The following is a 20,000-nucleotide window of genomic DNA, read 5'->3' on the forward strand; positions in this document are numbered from 1 at the left end:
ATCATATTATCGAGAACAATAACGTAAGGGTTCTTCACTATTTTGCATCCCATATGTATTCACAGCCATATTTTTTCCAGCTTTTTGGAGTATGAAGTTGTTTCTCTTAATTTCATGAATGTCTGTTATAAATAAAAAACGGGATAATTTCATGAAATATATGTAAATTCTTAAATCGACATAAGCCAAATTAAAAAATTGACAAATACACAAACGAAACTTCATGATATCAGTTTCTTACAATCAAAACAATGTACAATTCATCATTAAACATTGAACATCAATCTTTATACATTTTCATAAACACAGTTGTTTGTCTAGATATAACCAGGAAATTTTAATGTCGTTAGTAAAATGAATTAATCAAATATAAAAGCAAGTTCATATTTTAAAAAAAGAGTCCTTTGAGAATTGAATAATAATGCACAATACATTTAATAAAGAATTCTTTAGAGAAAAAAATCATGCCATAACTACAGGGAGGTATTAAGCCTCCTTGCCATAACGACAATGCAAAACATTCTTTACTTATCTTATGAGTGTACAGTATATCTCCCATATTATAATTGCAATTTTTCCTTTAAGTAATTACTTACACTCCCCTTCTGTTTCCCCTTCCTTAAATCTAACGAAGCTAAATTTCATTTAGATTTGTTAAACATTAAATCTTCGTTGTGATAATTTTGTTTCAAACCCCGGTCATAAACCTGTGAGATTCAGACCTTATATGTTTAAAAAATGAAATAAATAATAGATTTGTGAAAGACTTCCGTCTTCTAGAATTTCTAGACTATGTCATGCAAGTCAATGAGAAACCATCTTATGATATTTTGAATGAATAACAAACCTATCCATTCCTAAAATGTGAGTTTAACAAATCTCATCTTGCCATCTGCTTAAATGTTGGGGTATGCACTGCCGATCACTGGTTTGCCCCTGGAACTATATGTCCACGTCTGGATGGAGAACCTGTGACCTGCCAGTTGAACAGGACAATTGGCATCTGGCATTACAACGAAACATACAGTGTAGAGAGCCATTTCCAGTTCAGGCGTCGTTCCAACGAAGATCGATCCTACGGGTTTCTCTTCATTCAACCACACGAAACGAAGTTTTATGATTTCACCCTAATGAAGAAAAAGGCGAGTTGGAGATTAAGAAGAGATATTCTTTTGATAAAAAGCTTGTTTTTGAAAATGCTTAGGTAACTTATTATGTGCATGTTTACTCTTTCTTACTTAATAGGCAAAACAAAACAGTAGAATCTAGTAAAAGAGTAAACTGTCATATTCGATGTCTTCAGGCCGACATTAATTAATTAATTTGAGAATTTTGCAAAAGATATACTCTTTACCCTTGTATTCATCAATTCAGCCAATATCAAATTGGCTTCATCTAAACAAAGAACCCAACTAGAAAAAGAAACATCATTCGATTGTTTTCATTTAGCTGCACGTGTTGTAGTCTATTCCAAAAGTATCTTGTCAGAATGCCTTGAAACTACTAAAAAAAAAAAATCAACAAAAATATCTGCCACAGACTTGGCCATACCTACTGTAAACGTTAATTTGTTCTTTGAATTACAAGTATGCATGGTTCAACCTGAATATTCATATATACACTCACGTTTCGGTGAGGAGTTTTCTTGAAAACGAAAAAGATCCATCATTGACAGTAGAAAATACTGTAGTATGCCAAATCCCAATAATCAAATTTTGTAAGCGGGTTTGCTATCACTACTCGCAGATTCATGTTGTATAAGTAAATTACACACAAGAAATTTGAATATTGTACGTTACTAATTACGGCCCATAAGGTATCCCAGAATCTTAATCTTTTAGACAAGGTTACTCTAAGACCTAATATGATATCCCGTCACGAAGAACCATCCTGTTTGGCCATTTTCATAAACTACTTCGACAGGGAACCTTTTCAGTTGGGTTTATAGCAGAATGCTATAAGCCCAAGCTCCAACAGGGAAAAAATAGCCGAGTGAGGAAAGGAAGTAAGGAAATAAATAAACTCTAAGAGAAGTAATTAACAATTGAAATTTTAAGAGCAGTAGTAACATTAAAACAGGCCTTTCTTATATAAACTATAAAAAAGAGACTTGTCGGTCTATTTAACATAAAAATAATTGCTGCAAGTTTGAAGTGATGTTTTTGCTACAGTAATTTCTCTGCAGAAAAGCATCTTCATTCGGTTGGGATATCATTTCGCCACATTGCCTTGTAATAGAAGACTTTCAGACATTCCTTTGACTGTAAAACTGGTGGTATTATTGATGCCGAAGCTATAAACACTTTGAGTGGAGTTGAAATACTTGAATTACTTGGTTTAGCTGACTTGTATTGAAGCTTTTGCAGGTATTTCATTATCTATTAGTTCATTTTCCGTATTTACGCTATTTTCATCAATGTTTTTTATAATATTAGAATTTTATTGTGTAAACTTTTGCTTTGCAAGTAAATTAACTTAATAAGAACGTAACTTAATTTCGAAGAATAACGTACCAATACAAAAATACAACCTTTATATTGAATAATTTTGAAAGAAAAAAAAATTATCCCTATATATACAACTGACAATTCTATTTAGTGCCATCTAATGGCCATTATTATGAGAAGATATCATTTTGAACTTTATGGGAATAAAAAAAAAAAAAAAAAAAACTGGCATTACAAAATAAATGGCACTATTCTTATAGGTAAAAATTCAGCAAGACCACGAACAGTGAATAGTCAAAAAATATTCCCAAACGACATTAAGTTAAGATAAGTATATTATTCTGCAATGTCATTATATTTGGATACATGCACTGTTTAAAAAAATAAAAATAACTCTGTTATGGTTAATTACCCCATGTTATATGCCGTAAAGAGAAAACATTTTTAACTCTAACATCGAAGTTGGAAGGAGGTTATGTTTTCGCACCTTTTTGTCTGTTTGTCCATTTGTCTGATTGCTTATTTGTGAACAACTTCCTGGCCACAATTTTACTCACAGACTAGTGAAACTTTCAGGGATTAATTGTTATGTTGAGACGTGGAAGTGATTCAATGTTGAAAGTCCTATGTCAAAGGTTAAGATTAAGGTCGAGCAAAAGCTCCACCGAATTAACCCTAACCTTAACCCCAAGTTTGCACACGGGTGTCACACACATTTCAAATACGTCTACAGTATAAATTGATTCTAGGAAAGGAAAGCTGATTTCGAGAAATAAGCTGCAGTCGCGGAGGTCTGCAATAAGCTGCAGTGGCGGAGGTCTGCACTAGCAGAGTGCTTTTCACTCGCAGAGTGCTTTTCTAGTTGACCTTACGTCCACGCGTAAATTAAGCATTAAACCATTTATAATTGGATAGGAAAAGGCAGAATAAGATTTCAAAACTGTCTCCTTTGATGTGATTGGCTATCATCCCAAAGAGAATTGAATGCTTTGATTAATTTCAAATAATGAGATACATTAAAAGTATTTATCAATATTATTTGCCGATGGGTTATAGGCCTTATAATACACTGAATAATTAAAAAATCCGAATTCGAGTTTTCTGACATTGATTAACTAAAAATAATCAACATATCTATGAGCAACATACTTTTTAATTTTAAGTTGTCTTTTAGAGAATGATGTACTCTAAAGTTAGAAAAAATAATTTATTCATCTACCAATAACAACACTACTGCTGTGTTCTTCTCACCTTGCCATTGAGACTGACTCTTTTCATGTAGCCCTTGTAGTCGAGATCTCCATCCTGCTCTTCCTTCCTGAAGTTGAGCCAGTTGTGGAAACCAGAAACTTTGCCTCCCTTCAGTTCCCCGACGAACACATGTTCAAACCCTGAGGAACCGATGTTCCTTCCAGCACGCTTGTACTGCGTAAACCAAATCTCCTTTAGCTTGGAGCGGATTGTGCCGGAAAGCAGTCCTGTAGTGGCAGGGATGAAATTATTAGTCTTGCATAATATTACATCTTAAGAATATTAAATTCCATGATGTATTACTGTTAACAGGTAACTAAATATAGAAATATTTCAATATTAGAAACTGCACTAAACAAGTTTCTATGTCCTGTAGTATAGTTGAATAATATGCAAATGTGACTTTCATGCTTCACAACAACGAAAATTAAATAGAAATAATTGAATAAAAAAGTTAAGATTGATAAACATACCTGTATTATGCATTTATCTTATCTATATTATCTATCTATCTATTTATCTATCTAGCTACCTATCTATCTATATGTATATATACTGTATATATAATGTCTATTATATTTATATATAAAAGACAAATATATTGTTTTAAAAGCCGAGTTAAATTGATTCAAAATCCTTGCATTACTAGATAGAGTTTTTTAGCACGACAAAGTCTTCACAAAAACAGAACACAATATATATATATATATATATATATATATATATATATATATATGTATATATATATATATATATATATATATATATATATATATATATATATATATATATATATATATATATATATATATATATATATACAATGGTACTTAATACCGAATTCATACCTTCTGAATATATATATATATATATCCATTGGAAATTCATTTATGAATTTGACAGAAATATGAACGGTGACTTGTCATAAACTTATAGCTCTCTTCATAGCTCAGTTGGTAGAGTCCTCACAGGCAGGGTTTTGGCTAAGAGGCATAGGTTTAAATTTCTTCCCAGCCAGAAGCTGTTACCATGAATGAATTTCCAGTGGATATACATCCCCAAAGTAGAATTCAGTATTAACTGCCATTATGGTTGATATTTACATGGATTAAAATCAAGAGTGTTAGTGATATATATATATATATATATATATATATATATATATATATATATATATATATATATATATATTCTTACGAAGCTGGTCTACATATTTCAATTGTGTATTCAAGAGATTTATAGCCAGCTCTGATGGTGGGACTCACTCATGTAAGGTTAAGTAAATGTATGTAAATTACATAAGACAATCGTCATTCATTTAGTTGTATTTTCATTCAGTTCCATATATGTAAATTTACGTTATTTTAGAGAAATAAATTATCATTTCACGTTGTTTTGTTACGAAGTCTTATGTAACTTGTTAAAAAGTATGTATAACACACAGGAGGTATGTTTTATGACAAATTCTAGGGATTTCATCATGTTTCCACGTGGTTGGAAAATGTATGAAAATTCTAGACTAAAGTTTACTCTTTTCTTTAATGTTACAAGAGGTGGTGGACGCAGCTAGCTGAGAGTGTGGCCTCGTCAAGTGACGATAGTACCCTACTTCCATGCTGCCAAGTTGGCAACCTAACGTTGTGAGAACCCGCTCAGACTATGTGCACACGCATCAATTATGTTGCTGGAATGAACTCGAAATTTCTAGATTGAATGATATATATTGGACCGACCCATGCTTACAATAGAGAGATCCAGCCTGACCCTCTGAAATAGCCAACATCCGTCAGTCTTCTCACCAGCATCTATCCAGCCAATACATATTTCCTCTCCTAAGTGCTTAGTGTTTTCTCTCTAACATGGATAGTGATTTCTCTCCAACGTATACCGTGCAAAGTTTTGTTCAAACATAGGTGATATTATTGCGTGCTGAATTCAAAAATGTAGTGTGTTTATGTAAGTACATTTTATATGATAAATTTTTGTGACTGACCCTGTGAGACTTGGATAAAAAGTGAAGTGTGATTATTTTTGCCTAACCGTTCAGTAACCTTGTGTGAGCTAAAGGACGTAAGAGTAAAAGTTATGAGATTGTATAATTTTTTCAAGTATCATTTTGCCTTAGTCTCAGGTCTAGATCAGATTTAATAGTTCAAGTGATTTATTTTTGGTGTTAGTCTTTTAATTCCTTTTTATATAATATATTTATTTTTGTAAAGTGTGTATTATTTCGATCACTAATACTTATTTCAGTGCTTTGCTCGTATCCTCTGATTAAGAACTGAAGTAAGAGGTTGAATTAAGAATAGCTCCCGTTAAAAGTAAAGTGATCACCCAGTTTTGTTTTGAGTGTAACGTAAAGAGACCTTTGGATATTCAGTGTTCATATATATTAACGTCTAGGAGTTGCGTATTATTCTCAGAGCTCAGAGCTTTTCTCTTGTGTATCAGATTATGTAATATAAAGCAGGTAGGTTTTGGAGCTTGGAAATTTATGTAATTCACTAGTCGTAATATACATCTTTTGGTGGCCAGACCCTGGGATCGAGCGAGTCTGTTTTAAATATAGGTGATAATAGGGCCATGTTTTGATTCAAGTTTTGACCAGTTTATTGTTGATATGATTATGTGTATTGTTAGGATATATATTTTTGGAGAGATAACTTTTTGTAAAGTACAAAATGGCTCAATTAAATGTACAGGAGTTTTTGGAAAACCCAATTGTTCAGGAATTGCCGGAAGCTAATGTAACTAAAGTTCAGTGGCTCGCTATTCTAATGGCATGTGGTGACCATGCAACTGGTGGAATGATTAAAGCCCAAATCAAGTGTCTAGCCTTAGAAGCTTTGATAAAATCGGGAAAGTTGCCAAAAGAAGATATTGCAGCAGCAGGCGACCTTTTGCAGAAGGCTGAAACAGAATTTGTAAAGAGGCAAGTATCAGATGACCCACAAACTGAATGAATAAAAGCGGAAATGAATGTAGAGGCTGATTTTAGACGAATTGCAATGGAAGAGAATTTGATTAAGTTGAAGAGGATGGCAGCATGGGAGGAACGGGAAGAAAGAGAGAAGGAATAGTTAAGAGAAATTGCAAGATGGGAAGAAAGAGAGAGAGAAGAGAAGAGGCAAGAGAAATTGGAAGACGGGAAGAAAGAGAGATAGAAGAAGCGAGAGAAATTGCAAGACATTCAAGGGAATTGGAACTATTCAATGCTCGTGCAAAGCTGTCGTCAACTCAGACAGGTGTGGCCACTGCTATTAACGATCCTGTGTTTAATGTAGTGAATGCACATAGATTGATCCCAAAATTCACTAAAGAAGCTCCAAACATGTTCTTTTGATCATTATGAAATGGTCGCATTGGCAATGGAATGGCTAGAAGATAAATGACCTGTGTTAGTGCACAGTGTCCTTATTGGAAAAGGACGCAGTGCGTATCTTGTTTGTCTCAGGACCAGAGGAAGGAGTATCATGAAGTTAAGAGGAGTGTGCTGCAAGTGTATCAGATGACCCCTGAATATTATAATGAAAGTTTCCGAAGTTAGCGGAAGGATGAGAAAATTACTTTCATGGATTATGCTTATCAGATGCCACGATGTTTTAAGGGATAGATAGAGGCTGCGAAAGTGAGAAAGATGGCTGATTTTGAAGAATTGATAGTGCTGGAACAATATTTACGAGGAATTTCTCAACATATTCGAACGTACTTGAGAGAGAGAGAGAGGTGAAGAAACTTGATATAACCACTTCACTGAGTGAAGATTATAATATTATCAGTCGTAAACCACCCTCGGGTATGAAGTTTTAGCCGTCATTCTGACCAAGTGTCAAGTATTTGCCAAACCAAGGAAACCAGTTCAGTAATAACTATGGGAACAAGTTCAATAGTTACAGCGGAAGTACCAATGATACTATTCCAAAACAGAATGTGTAGAATATGACAGAACCACAACAACAATAGTCGAATCGTCCTCCTTCAGGTGTTGTGAAAGATGTGCAGAAGATTAATATCGTCTGTTATAAGTGTGGCAAAAAAGGCCATATCAGTAAGGAACTGCTAGCGCTAATCACAGTGATAAGGAAGTTTGAAGTTTATGAAAATTGACCACAAAATGAAGAAATTACGGTTTACTCAGATCACAATCCTTTAACTCTTGTTAATAAAATGAAGAATAATAATCAAAGGTTAACTAGATGGTGGTTATTTTTGCAACCATATTGTATTAATGTAAAGCATATATCAGGTAAAGAGAACGTGGTTGCAGATAATTTATCTTGGGCTGAATTGGTGGAATAAGGCCCGGAATAGATAATCTTTTTGGGGGAGCTATCTTACAAAGCTCTACATGAGAGTAGAATATTTTATTCACGTATTTCATTTGTGTATTTATGAGATGTATAGCCAGCTCATAAGGTGGGTCCCACTCATGTACGATTAAGCAAATGTTTATAAATTACATAAGACTATCGTCATTCATTTAGTTGTATTTTCATTCAGTTCCATATATGTAAATTTATGTCATTTTAAAGAATTAAATTTTCATTTCACGTAGTTTTGTTACAAAGTCTTATATAATCTTGTTAAGAAGTATGTATAACACACACGAGGTATGCTTTATGACAAACTCTATGGATTTCGTCATGTTTACACGTGGCTGGAAAATACATGAAGATTCTAGACTAAAGTTTACTGTTTTTTAATATTACGAGAGGAGAGAGAAGGTGGGCAGGGTTAGCCGAGAGTGTTGCCTCTCCAAGCGATGATAGTTCCCTACTTCCATACGGCCAAGTTGGCAACCTGACGTTATGAGAACTCGCCCAGACCATGTGCACATGCATCAAATGCCCTGCTGGAATGAACTCAAAGTTTCTTTAGTGAATTTGTATACCGTGCATAGTGTTGTTCAAACGTTGGTGATATTATTGTGTGTTAAATTTAAAAGTTTAATGTGTTCATGTAAGTACATTGTATATGATAAATTTTTTTTGACTGGCCCAGTGAGATTTGGTTAAAAGTGAAGTGTATTTATTTCTGCTTAACTGTTCGGTAACCTTGTGTGACCCAAAAGACGTAATAGTAACAGTAACATACATATAAGTGTAACTACTGTTTATTTTCTAGTGTTAAAGTGTCAAGTTTTTTTCATTAATTGTCAAAATGAAATATTTTCATAAATTAATCTCTAGTGAAACAAGCGATTGTATAATTTTTTGAAGTGCCATTTTGCCTTAGTCTAAGGTCTAGTTCAGATTTAATATTTCGAGTGATTTATTGTTTGTGTTAATTTCTTAATTGTTTTTTTTTTTTTTTAGAATATATTTATTTTTGTAAAGTGTGTATTATTTCGATCACCGATATTTATTTCAGTGCTCTGCTCATATCCCCTAACTAAGAACAGAAGTAAGAGGTTGATTTAAGAATATTTCCTGTTAACAGTAAAGTAGTCAACCAGTTCTGTTTTGAGTGTAACATAAAGAGACCTTTGGATAATCAGTGTTCATATATGTTAACGTCAGGGAGTTGTGTATTATTCTCAGAGCTCGGAGGTTTTCTCTTGTGTATCAGATTATGTAATATAAAGCAGGTGAGTTTTGGAGCTCAAATTTACATAATTCGTTAGCCTTAATATATATATATATATATATATATATATATATATAAAACAACAAGAGTAGCCATTTCTAATCCACTGCTAGATAAAGGCCTCAAATTTTCATCATTACGCTATGTCTACTCACAGCAAACCAACCTGGTATCGTATTGCAAAATATGATCGAAGATTTGAATAGAGAAAGCAGAAATATAGGGCTGAAAATCAATAGGAGTAAAACTAAGATATTGTTCAATGAAAATGCAGAAAGACAACAAATAAACGTTATGGACGAACTTCTCGAGATTGTTAATGAATTTAAGTAGGCTACTTAGGAGAGGCAGTAAGTGTTTCCCAAGTACATGAAACCCAAATTGAAAAGGATAACCATGAGATGGAGAGCTTTTGGTAAACAAAATAACGTTATGAAAAGTAAAATGCCAATTACTCTTAAAAAAAGTATTCAATCTGATGCTCCTACCAGTATTAACTTGTGCATCAGAAACCTTAAGCCTTACTAAAGCTTTAGAATATAAGGTAACTACAACGCAAAGAGCAATGGGAAAAATAATCATGGGAATAAAACTGGGACAGAAGAAGAGCTACATAAATACGAGAGAAAACTGAAGTAGATGATATTATAACAACACATAGAAGGAAGTACCATTCAGAGCTCCTTTGAAGAGTGGTAAAAAAAAAAAAAAAACATAGAACCAGTTTGATTTTAATAAATCTTTAGAGATGAGTTTGCAAGAACCATTCCTTTTATTCACATGTAGTTGATACTTTTACCCAGAGTCAATACAGACTGTATTGACTCTGTTTGTCCCCACCGTAAACTATAAAATTCACAAACTAGGTAAATGATACACATATTGTATATAGCGACAGTTAATTGCCTGTGTTTTCCCTGGTAATTAGGAGTAGCTACTACTATGAGTTCTCTCCAAAATACCAGGAACTACCTTTCGCCATTTTCTCTCCCAGTTTGAGCTCGTTCATATCCCTCATATTTCTTCCCTACCTAATGTGAATTCTTGTCTTCCTCTCCCTGGCACTTATCTTGCCCTTTTAATTTGCTCTTTTTCTTTTTTTAAAGACGCAAAATATGGATCTCGTTCTAAATTACACATTCTTGTACACTTTCCTCACGATCTTTTCTGTAGCCTCTTAATTTTGATTTTCATATTTCTTTCTTGCACTATAATGTTGTTATTAAAAGGAGGAGATTTACCTTTTCCTATAATACTTCCCTTTTATTACTCCAACCTTGCACCTAAACATGCTTAGTTAAGACTAGACACTGACTGTTGAATAAAATTTTTATTTTAGTCTTCGTCGTATTTTTTCAACTTTGACTTCTCTCCATTTCACACAGGACCTCACGCTACCTTGAACCTTCCATTTTCTAAAAGAATCTTGCTGAACCATAATCATAATTTGGCATTTCTTCATAGATTCCCAATGTGTTCAAATCATCCACATTAAGTAGCTTACATAACATTTTAGCAATAACAAACTTTATATACAGTCTGGAATCACAAATACAGTCGATATAAATCTCTATGTTAACCAACGTTTTTATCAATATGTTTTAACGTAATCATACTGTTTCATGTTTTGAATTATCTTTTTCCATAGAATTTTTCCAGGCACTTATATTTTTCAGCACCAGTATGACACCTCAATGATATTTGAAAATATAACTTTTCTCATTTTTTTGTTCATCCTAACGGTACGAAAGCTGCAACTCTTTTTTATAAACCTACTATCTCTGACAGATACTTTCTTATAGATCATCCTTAAATGAGACCATTGCCACTGACTCGGCAGTTTAAAATTCGGTGCCTTCCTTTGATACTTTATTAAAAATAAAAAATCTAGAAAACATTCTGAACCTGATAACATACTTCTTTAATCTGCAAGAATTTGCAGTCGATAACTTGTAGTCATATATTGACCCTTTTCCTGCCTTTGTAAAGATATAGCCTATTCATCTTGGAAGGAAGCCCATAAAGTGCCTGTTCCACGGGGATACGACCACTCTAAATCCCCATATTCATTCTGCAACACATTCCTTGATACTCCCAAACCATAGCTAAAATACTTCTTTGATAAACTACTGATCTCTTTTACTATTCTAAAATCTGAATATTATACCAATAATTTAGGAAATCTTTATCAATGCTCTTGACAGATATTGGCATAATATCTAGCTGAAAAAATATTTCCTATTTATGGCTTTGACCCGTTTTTCTATAAACTTAGAGAAGATTAGGTACTGTTTATTGTGTACTTTATGATACTTAATTTCCCCATTTCATTATTTTTGTCATCTCTCACGCAAATGCAATCTTCCCTTTTTTTTTTTGGTCTCTTTTCGCAATGAGCTTAGAATTAGCCTCGTAAATATTATGAGGCCATTCTAGAGTGGAAAACTCTTCCTCCATTACTTCTTCAAAATACCAGCTGTATAAAAAAGAAAGTGAGTAGACCTTGCAGCAGGAAGAAAGATGATCATTACAAGCTATAATAGAAGAATCACTTAATAAACAAACAGATCTTTAAACTATCCTGCCAAAATTAGGGACAAGAGAATCGATATTCCGGTTATAAGAAAGCCGTTATAAGAAAGCCGTGTAAGTTTACGGCCTTGAAAGTAGAATCCGAATGATGTTAAACATATGTAGGAACTTTGAATAAACTACACTTGCATAAAAATAACTTCATGTTTGAAAAATTAAGAGGTTAAACTACATTTTTATACCACACCTACGAGGTTGATGGAAGAGAGCACAAGGAGTGTGAAAATGTCATAAAAGCATTAAGTGTGGTTAAGTTGCGGTAGCACAATTCCCATATTCTAGATTAGAGGAGATCGCTAAAAAATATAAAATTGAGATCAAGTGAAGGGGGATGAGTAAGAAGAAATAACATGAATATGAATATAGGTAGATTATAAAAGATGAGGAAAAAATGTAAATGAGATAACAGGACCCAGAACACCCCTTCAACTGGGGGAAGGACCAGATGCTGCACCAAAAACAACAACAACAACAAACAGAGAGATTAGACAAAATGCTACAAAGGCAATTCCTTAGAAAAATAGTGAAGCCAAAAACGAAGGATTTTGCTAAAAACGATATACTCTTCCTAAAGTAACAGCAAAAAATATGCATCGATCATATGCCCTAAGAAATAACCAAATATCAGCATGGGAGATATTATCAAAGTTCAGGATTTCATCTTGATACTGAATGAAATAATTTTTAAGCTAGTGTGTACTGTCATTCTTGATAGGTTTAAAAGACGTAGGAAAAAAAATGCTCACTCCATAAACCAGATCACTGAGAAATTACGATATACTCTGAGGAGTATACAGCAGTTGTATATAGAGATGGGATTTAGGTTTCAGCAATTAATGTTATAACATCATTAATTATAGGAGCCACAACATTGAAGCAACTAATATAGAAATAAAGCGTACCCTTAAGAATGTGAGAAAATACCTTGTGTATTAGTATAAACAGTTTTTAGAATTATAGATCATCATCATCATCTCCTCCTACGCCCATTGACGCGACGTCCTCGGTTAGATTTCGCCAGTCATCTCTATATTGAGCTTTTAATTCAATAATTCTCCATTTATCATCTACTTCACGCTTCATAGCCCTCAGCCATGTAGGCATGAGTCTTCCAACTCTTTAAGTGCCTTGTGGAGCTTAGCTGAAAGTTTGGCGAACAAATCTCTCTTGGGGAGTGTGAAGAGCATGCCCAAACCATATCCATCTACACTTCACCATGATCTCATCCACATATGGCACTCGAGTAATATCTCTTATAGTTTCATTTCTAGTCCTGTACTGCTATTTAATTCCCAATATTTTTCTGAGGGCTTTGTTCTTAAATCTACAAAATCTGTTGGATATTATTTCATTGTCACACGACGACTGATGTCCGTTCAGTAACACCGATCTCACTAAAATGGTATATAGCTGATTCTTATATGTAATTTCTGGCGATTTGATTTTCAAACTTTACTTAACCTAGCCATTGCCTTATTTGCTTTTGTAATCTTTCATTAGGCTCCAGTTCTAAAGATTCTGTATTAGAGATCATAGTTCCTAAATATTAAAATGATTCCACCTCATTAATCATTTCTCCTTCCCATGATATTTCATCTTCCATTGCGTATTCCGTTCTCATCATCTCTGTCTTTTTTCTATATTTCTCGAGTCCAACCTCATCTGATATTTCATGCATTCTGGTAAGCAAGCTTTGCAAGTCCTGAGGAGTTCTGCTAATAAGGACAGTGTCATCAGCACACTCTAGGTCAGCTAATTTCTACCATCCCCAACTGTTCTATGCATTGAAAAATCCATGATAAGGATAAACAACATACAGTAGGTAACAACACATACCTTTGGAGTACTCCACTGTTCACTGGAAATTCATTTGATAAGAATCCTTTATCATTAACTTTTCACTTGCTATGCTCATGAACCGACTTAATCAAATTTACATATTAAAGAGGAACTCCATATTAGCGCAGGACTCTCCACAAAATTGGTCGGTGTACACTATCATAGGCTTTTTCATAGTCCACAAATGCATTCAAAAGTGAATTTCTATATTCTACACATTGCTGCACCACATTTCTTGAAATTAAACTTTGGTCAGTACAACTATCTTTTCTAAATCCTGCTTGTTCATCTCTCAGCTTTTCATCAATCTCTCTCTCTCGTCTCTTTAGAATGAGCATAGTATATATTTTCATGACAACTGACGTAGGTGTGATATCTCTGTAATCATTGCAATTAGCCAGATCCTTTTTATTTACATTTTTCACCATCACTCATAGCTCCCATTCATCAGGTTTTTGCCTCTTCATGCCACATTCTACAAAATAATCTTTTAAGTATTCTGGGAGTCGCATAATTTTCGGCTAATATCATCTCAGCAGTTATTCCATCGTATTCAGGGGCTTTCCATCTCTTTAGTTTATAATGATAGCTTCCCATATCAAGGGACTTCCCATCTCATAGATGGGAAATTACAAAGGAAATTAAAATCCTATTAAGTCTAAATATTAATTCCATCAATTCTAAAATGGGTATGAGTTAGATATTACTTATGAGGACCATATCTGCGGATTTTTTACTTCAAATTGAATTTTGCCAATTTGATTTTTGGCAAAGTTGAAACAGCATCATAAATGAAAAAGGTAAAATCTTACTTACTTTTCTCCTTCAGGAACCTCTCCACCTCTCTCATAACTGGAGTGTTTACAAGAGCGTTCAAAAAATTGTCTTCTTCGCTTTGTTCTTGGCTGTTTGTCTCTTCCCTGGCGCTGGCCTGAGGCACGTAGTTATCAAGAAGTTGCTGCATTAGTCGTGTTGTCTCCCAGTTCAGAACGGAAGACGGGACATTACCAATCAGGCTGTTGAATTGGAATAGATCTAACTGGATTTTTCACAATCAAATTAATTTTACATTATGGATGAGATGGCAGATGGACATGAAGCTGAAATATCCCCTGGCAAATGATGCTCACTTCAAATTGATTTCTAGTTAAACGAGGGCAAAGGGGAATTTCCATCGGACTGAAATGCATCTTGACCTCATATATCATCTACCATAAGTTGCTATTGATTGAAGTATGAGGTGACAGAATTAGCTACCTTGAGACCAAAACATTTATTCGTAACCAACTAATAATATTTACCGTAAGCTTCAAATATTTAGATTAATTCTACAGTAGAATAGTTCCCATTTATTAATGGAAAGTTACGGTACTCGCTTCAATCCCGAGATTATTATCATTATATTATCAACTCCATCTAAATTTTAGAGTTATCTACAAACACTCTGTCCATCATAAGACGTGAGTATGTCTTTCAGGCAGAAAAGTAAAAAATGATAACTCTTCCTGGACCTCTCAAAAAGTTTCAGGGAAATGTCAAAAACAATCCATAGAGTATAAAAGAAAAATGAAGATAAAATAAAATCCCATATAATAAAATGTCTTTACAGCAGACTGTACACACAAGCATCTTATTTCAAAAATGTTTTTAGTTTTACCTCTTTCTGATGGATATATAATCTTTCAATGGGATCTTGTGGGAAGTTCCATGAATAATAGGGCAACAAAATAATTGTTAAAGAATGGTAATTGATACGGTTTTGACTAAAATACTACTATGCATTTCCAGGACTTTTGTATACACAATTCTTTCTATAAAAAGCATTACTCAGTATGAAATAAATCTATTCTAGATACTATTCTTCGATTACTTTCCCATATCTTGCCATGATAAAGTTCACTTACGGTTCAGCAGCCATATCTCGAGTATTGGCGGAAGAAGCTTTGCCCTGGGCATTGATAGGGATCATCGTTCCTCCAGTGTCTAGGTTGAGCAAGTTTTCTGATAATATTCTCAGCTGCGACGCAGTGACAGAGTTGCCACCTCCTGATCCTCCACGCCCTCCTGGTCTCGCACCTCCCGAACCTTTACAGTGAAAAAGAAGTTATCGAAAAAAACGGGGTCATCATATGATTAAATTTCAATGGAAATCGTTACCCATAATGAAATTAAATTTTAATGTGAATTTCACGTGAGTATTAGATTTTAATGCAATTTTCCTGTTAGATGGAATTTAAGTTTAATATAGGTTTTATGTTATAGGAAATCATATTTCAATTAAAATTTTATATTAGACTGACTGGGTATAGAATTTCGAAGATTGCCCATCCATTGCTTTATTTCAAGATTTAATTGGAGTACTCTAGAATAAGAAATACTTCATAAATCATTCAGCAAAACTGGAAACTAATTGAAACATAGCGAGTAATGACCAAACTTTAGCAAACAAGTCTGTCAACGTCAATCATCCTGGGTTACAAGAAAAAAGAAAGAGCATTCTCAACCGGGGATGCAAAATTCTCTCTTCATGTAGTTACTTACCCTCTCTCTCTCTCTCTCTCTCTCTCTCTCTCTCTCTCTCTCTCTCTCTCTCTCTCTCTCTCTCTCTCTCTCTCTCTCTCTCTCTTCGAAAATCAATAAAAATACTGTTTAGAGCTTCTCGTTTTCATCGTCCCAAAGACCCCGAGTAGAACAACATTTTTCATAAATTTCATTTCAAGTTTTTTATGCAGTCATTTTAATTCTCAACGTAACATTAAAATTTTCTTTTGTTGAAAATAGCAAGTATTTTTATTACCACTAATTTTTAAACAATTACTCTTTACGCCTTTTCCATATGTAAATAAGGGCTCTAATTGTCATATCTTATTACTCCGGGTTGGTCTCAGTGTTGGCATCCAAACTCTTAAAATAGACTGCCCGCTGATGGCGAAACTATGGGAACGAAGAGGCGTCTCACGTTACTGTTGTTGGGAGACTTGTGATATTTCTTTTATTTATTTTTCTGGCATCGAAATCTAGTAGTCAATACACTGACAGGAGTTTGTGGATCCTCTTTTGATTTATGTTTTAGTGAGAAAAGTTTCATTGATCTTTTATTAAACAGAATTATTCTTCTTTTTTTTTTTTTGATTTTAAAGTTTTTAAGAAACATCGGTTTTACAGATAAGATTCAAATTTCTACTTATCACAGATTTTTATTTCAATTTATATATTTTTATCTACTAAATTTTGTATATATTTCGTTTTATTCATTTATTTTAAAATGATATGAATAATATTTCTCATTCCTGATAGTAATAGGGACTACTCTGTAAGAGTCGAGTTTGATTCATTTGGCTGGTTAATCTCTTCCTTTTGATAATAACTGAATCTTGAATAGAAAATCATTTAGACTACAGAAAAAATTGAGCAGTCAATCATAACATAAATATGCCTTTGTTACACAAATATTAAAGTGGTGACGCAAGTTACATGTATATAGGACTGCATCACAGCCTGAAGGCACAAACGGCCTTGTTTTTAAAGCTGCAAAGAATTTGTATCTTATCAAGTTGCTATACCACCGAGGCTTCTAATTTATGCGTTGTTTATGTAAGTGTGTATTACTTCAGCCCGGTCATTCACTCCCAGCAAAATCTCTCTCTCTCTCTCTCTCTCTCTCTCTCTCTCTCTCTCTCTCTCTCTCTCTCCCTCTCTCAGTATAAATGGGAGATCTTTATGTTGCACTTTTGACTATTCGGGAAAGTAGAGATGTTTTCCAATCAATGTCTTCCATCTACGTTTCATTCTGGGCTACGTAGAATAATATGGACGAACATGGCAGACTTACCTGTTACTACAGTACAAAAGAGAAAAAAAAAAAAAAAAAAAAAAAAGCTTTTAACACAATCGTTTAAGCATTAGTTTAACCTTCAAATCTCGTGCATTCTAACGAAAGCAAAACATACACATGACACAATTATTGACAAATTGTGCAACAGAAAAGTGCAAACATTATTATCAACATCCTGAAAATAAATATCATTCCCTGTTAAGAGAAGTATAGATAATGTAATGGTTAAAACATAAACTTGACACACCATGCATCATCATTATTGTACGAAGCCGGGTTTATTTTAAACAGCCAAAAATATATCGAAAATAATGGCGCGTCACTCTACGCCTTCCATTTCACACTGATCAAAAAACTCTTAGTATTCAAATTGCTTACATCGTTTGGCCTCTCAATTAGATGGGAATTCTCACTCTATTTCCTCTCTAAAATATACAGTGGCCTCAAAATAAGGGAAAAAAATTCTATAGGCCCTAAACATAGAAAAAGCTGATTTTATTTTATCCGAATTATAACGCATAATCCCAAAACTTTTATGAGAGGCCTTTGATGGAAACAATTCGAATCATCATCTTTATTTAATATCAAGAGTCATCAGTGAGGTGGATCAAACGGGTGCATGTGTAGCAAGGTCACTCAAAGTAATGTTTCGTTACCTCCCGAACCTGCTCGCGACACTGTAGAAATCGAATCCGATTCGATTACTTCTTCTACAGGAGTAGGTGCAGTAGTAGTGGCCGTACTTCCCCGATTGCATCCTTGAATATCTGAAGAAGTCCAATAAATGAATGGAAATGATCGCTTGCAGAGGGTCGGGACGGTCTCGTCATCTTTGAACCCTCTTTGGCGATGCATCAAGGCTCCTTCTAGGGAGCAACATGTACGCCAACTTTTCTTTCACTTTAGGGTTTGAAATACTACAGTTTAGCGATAAAATTAGCATTGTGTATTCAAATGCTTAGCTCCATAGGTGATACTTTCCTCAGTCACCATTTGTATTTGTACATTCCATTTTGTTTATTACCCAAAAGTCTAAATATGATTTTTCGTACGTAATTGGTCGTGAAACGTTATAAAAGGAGTTAAATATCGTTGGAATATGTGTCACCAGGTATGCTCTTATACTTTATATTTTAGAAACATGACTCATATAACATTTAGTTCAATTTTCGAGTTATAACGAGTAGCTTTAGTCACTCATCAGCAAGTAACACATTCCCAGGTGCAAGTCCTAACCGGAGGGAACTTCTAGCTGAAATAGACGTGAGTTGAATGGTATATTATATTTGGATCAGTGGTGAGTCACTCTTGCACACCATGTCTTCTTTATAAATGAAACATTAAATGAATTTACAGAACAGGTTGGGATGAATCTTTAGCAAATAATTTAATTAGTCGAGGAAATTGTTATAAGTTTGTATTTAAAAGGCCATTTTCAATCTAGTAGCAAGTAACGAAATGAGAAGGAATCAAGATATCAAATACATAGCAAGAAAAAAGGCCCACACCTAAAAACAAATGCTCGAACCATTTGAAGTTAACATTGATTCAAAAACTAATAATGCTTTATCTGACATGACCCAACACTCTGTAACATTTAATGGCATTACATACACGAACAAAAGGAGATGACCTGAATGACTATAAATACGGGTTAGCAGGTCAAGTTCCATGTGTAGCAGCTGTATAGCAAAATAATCAATAAAGGAAGTGGGATGCGATACTGTACAGGTGTTCGTTTTATTGGGATTCATATAAACCACAAACACATCTGGTTTCAAAACAATGTTATATTTTTGTATTAGTTTTAATTCTTGCAAAAAAAAAAAAAATTGCTGAAATTATCTTCCATGTTAAGATCTCTTTTTAATCTTACCTCAACGATCTTGTTACCTAATGAAATAGGGTAATACCATTTTTCATAGATTTTTGCTTTAATACCTTGTTCTAGTTATAATTTGTTCTTAACATTTTTTATTTAGTATACTTCTGGAAAAAAACATACACAATCGCTTTACTTTTACATGGACGTTATTTTTACATTACGCATTACATTTACTGTTATGAATTCCAGAATGATATTCATTGTTATTAATTCTGCAATTTATTACAGCTTTCCGCATTTTATAAAAGAAAAGTCAAAATTTCAATAGTGAATATCCTTTCTTTTTTTTTTGTGATACCTACTTTACTACATTTGTCAAATTTGACTTCGTGAAGAACACTATTTTCCAAAATTTTTGTTCACTGAAAAATTGGTCTTTTTACTTTCACTTACCAAGAATTCGTCTGATTACTATTCTTATTCTTATTTGGTTTTGTCAAACAACTTTTACGATCATCTACTCTATAATATATGCAATTTAATATTCGTTATCTTTCAAACCGGTTTTGATATTCTCTTTAGTTTTTTTTATAAGAGATCTCTGTCACGTCTCGTTGGCTCAAAA

General features: G+C 33.7%; 1 protein-coding gene across 2 annotated transcripts in view; it reads right to left on the bottom strand.

Annotated features, from left to right (window-relative positions):
- Positions 1–144: 144 nt before the first annotated feature.
- LOC137638457 (endoribonuclease CG2145-like) overlaps positions 145–20,000 on the bottom strand; it is a 58,997-nt gene continuing 39,141 nt past the window's right edge. The window contains exons 2-6 of one of the 2 annotated variants that reach the window (XM_068370529.1): positions 18,207–18,317; positions 15,620–15,800; positions 14,532–14,731; positions 3,699–3,925; positions 145–1,127 (exon numbers count right to left, since the gene is read on the bottom strand). In XM_068370529.1, the coding sequence (XP_068226630.1) occupies positions 897–1,127; positions 3,699–3,925; positions 14,532–14,731; positions 15,620–15,800; positions 18,207–18,317 (950 nt within the window). In that variant the 3' untranslated portion in view covers positions 145–896. The remainder of the gene's footprint in view (positions 1,128–3,698; positions 3,926–14,531; positions 14,732–15,619; positions 15,801–18,206; positions 18,318–20,000) is intronic. The other variant, XM_068370528.1, reaches the window with a different exon arrangement.

Source organism: Palaemon carinicauda, chromosome 3 (genome assembly GCF_036898095.1).
Source record: "Palaemon carinicauda isolate YSFRI2023 chromosome 3, ASM3689809v2, whole genome shotgun sequence".
In the NCBI taxonomy this organism is placed as follows: Eukaryota; Metazoa; Arthropoda; class Malacostraca; order Decapoda; family Palaemonidae; genus Palaemon; species Palaemon carinicauda.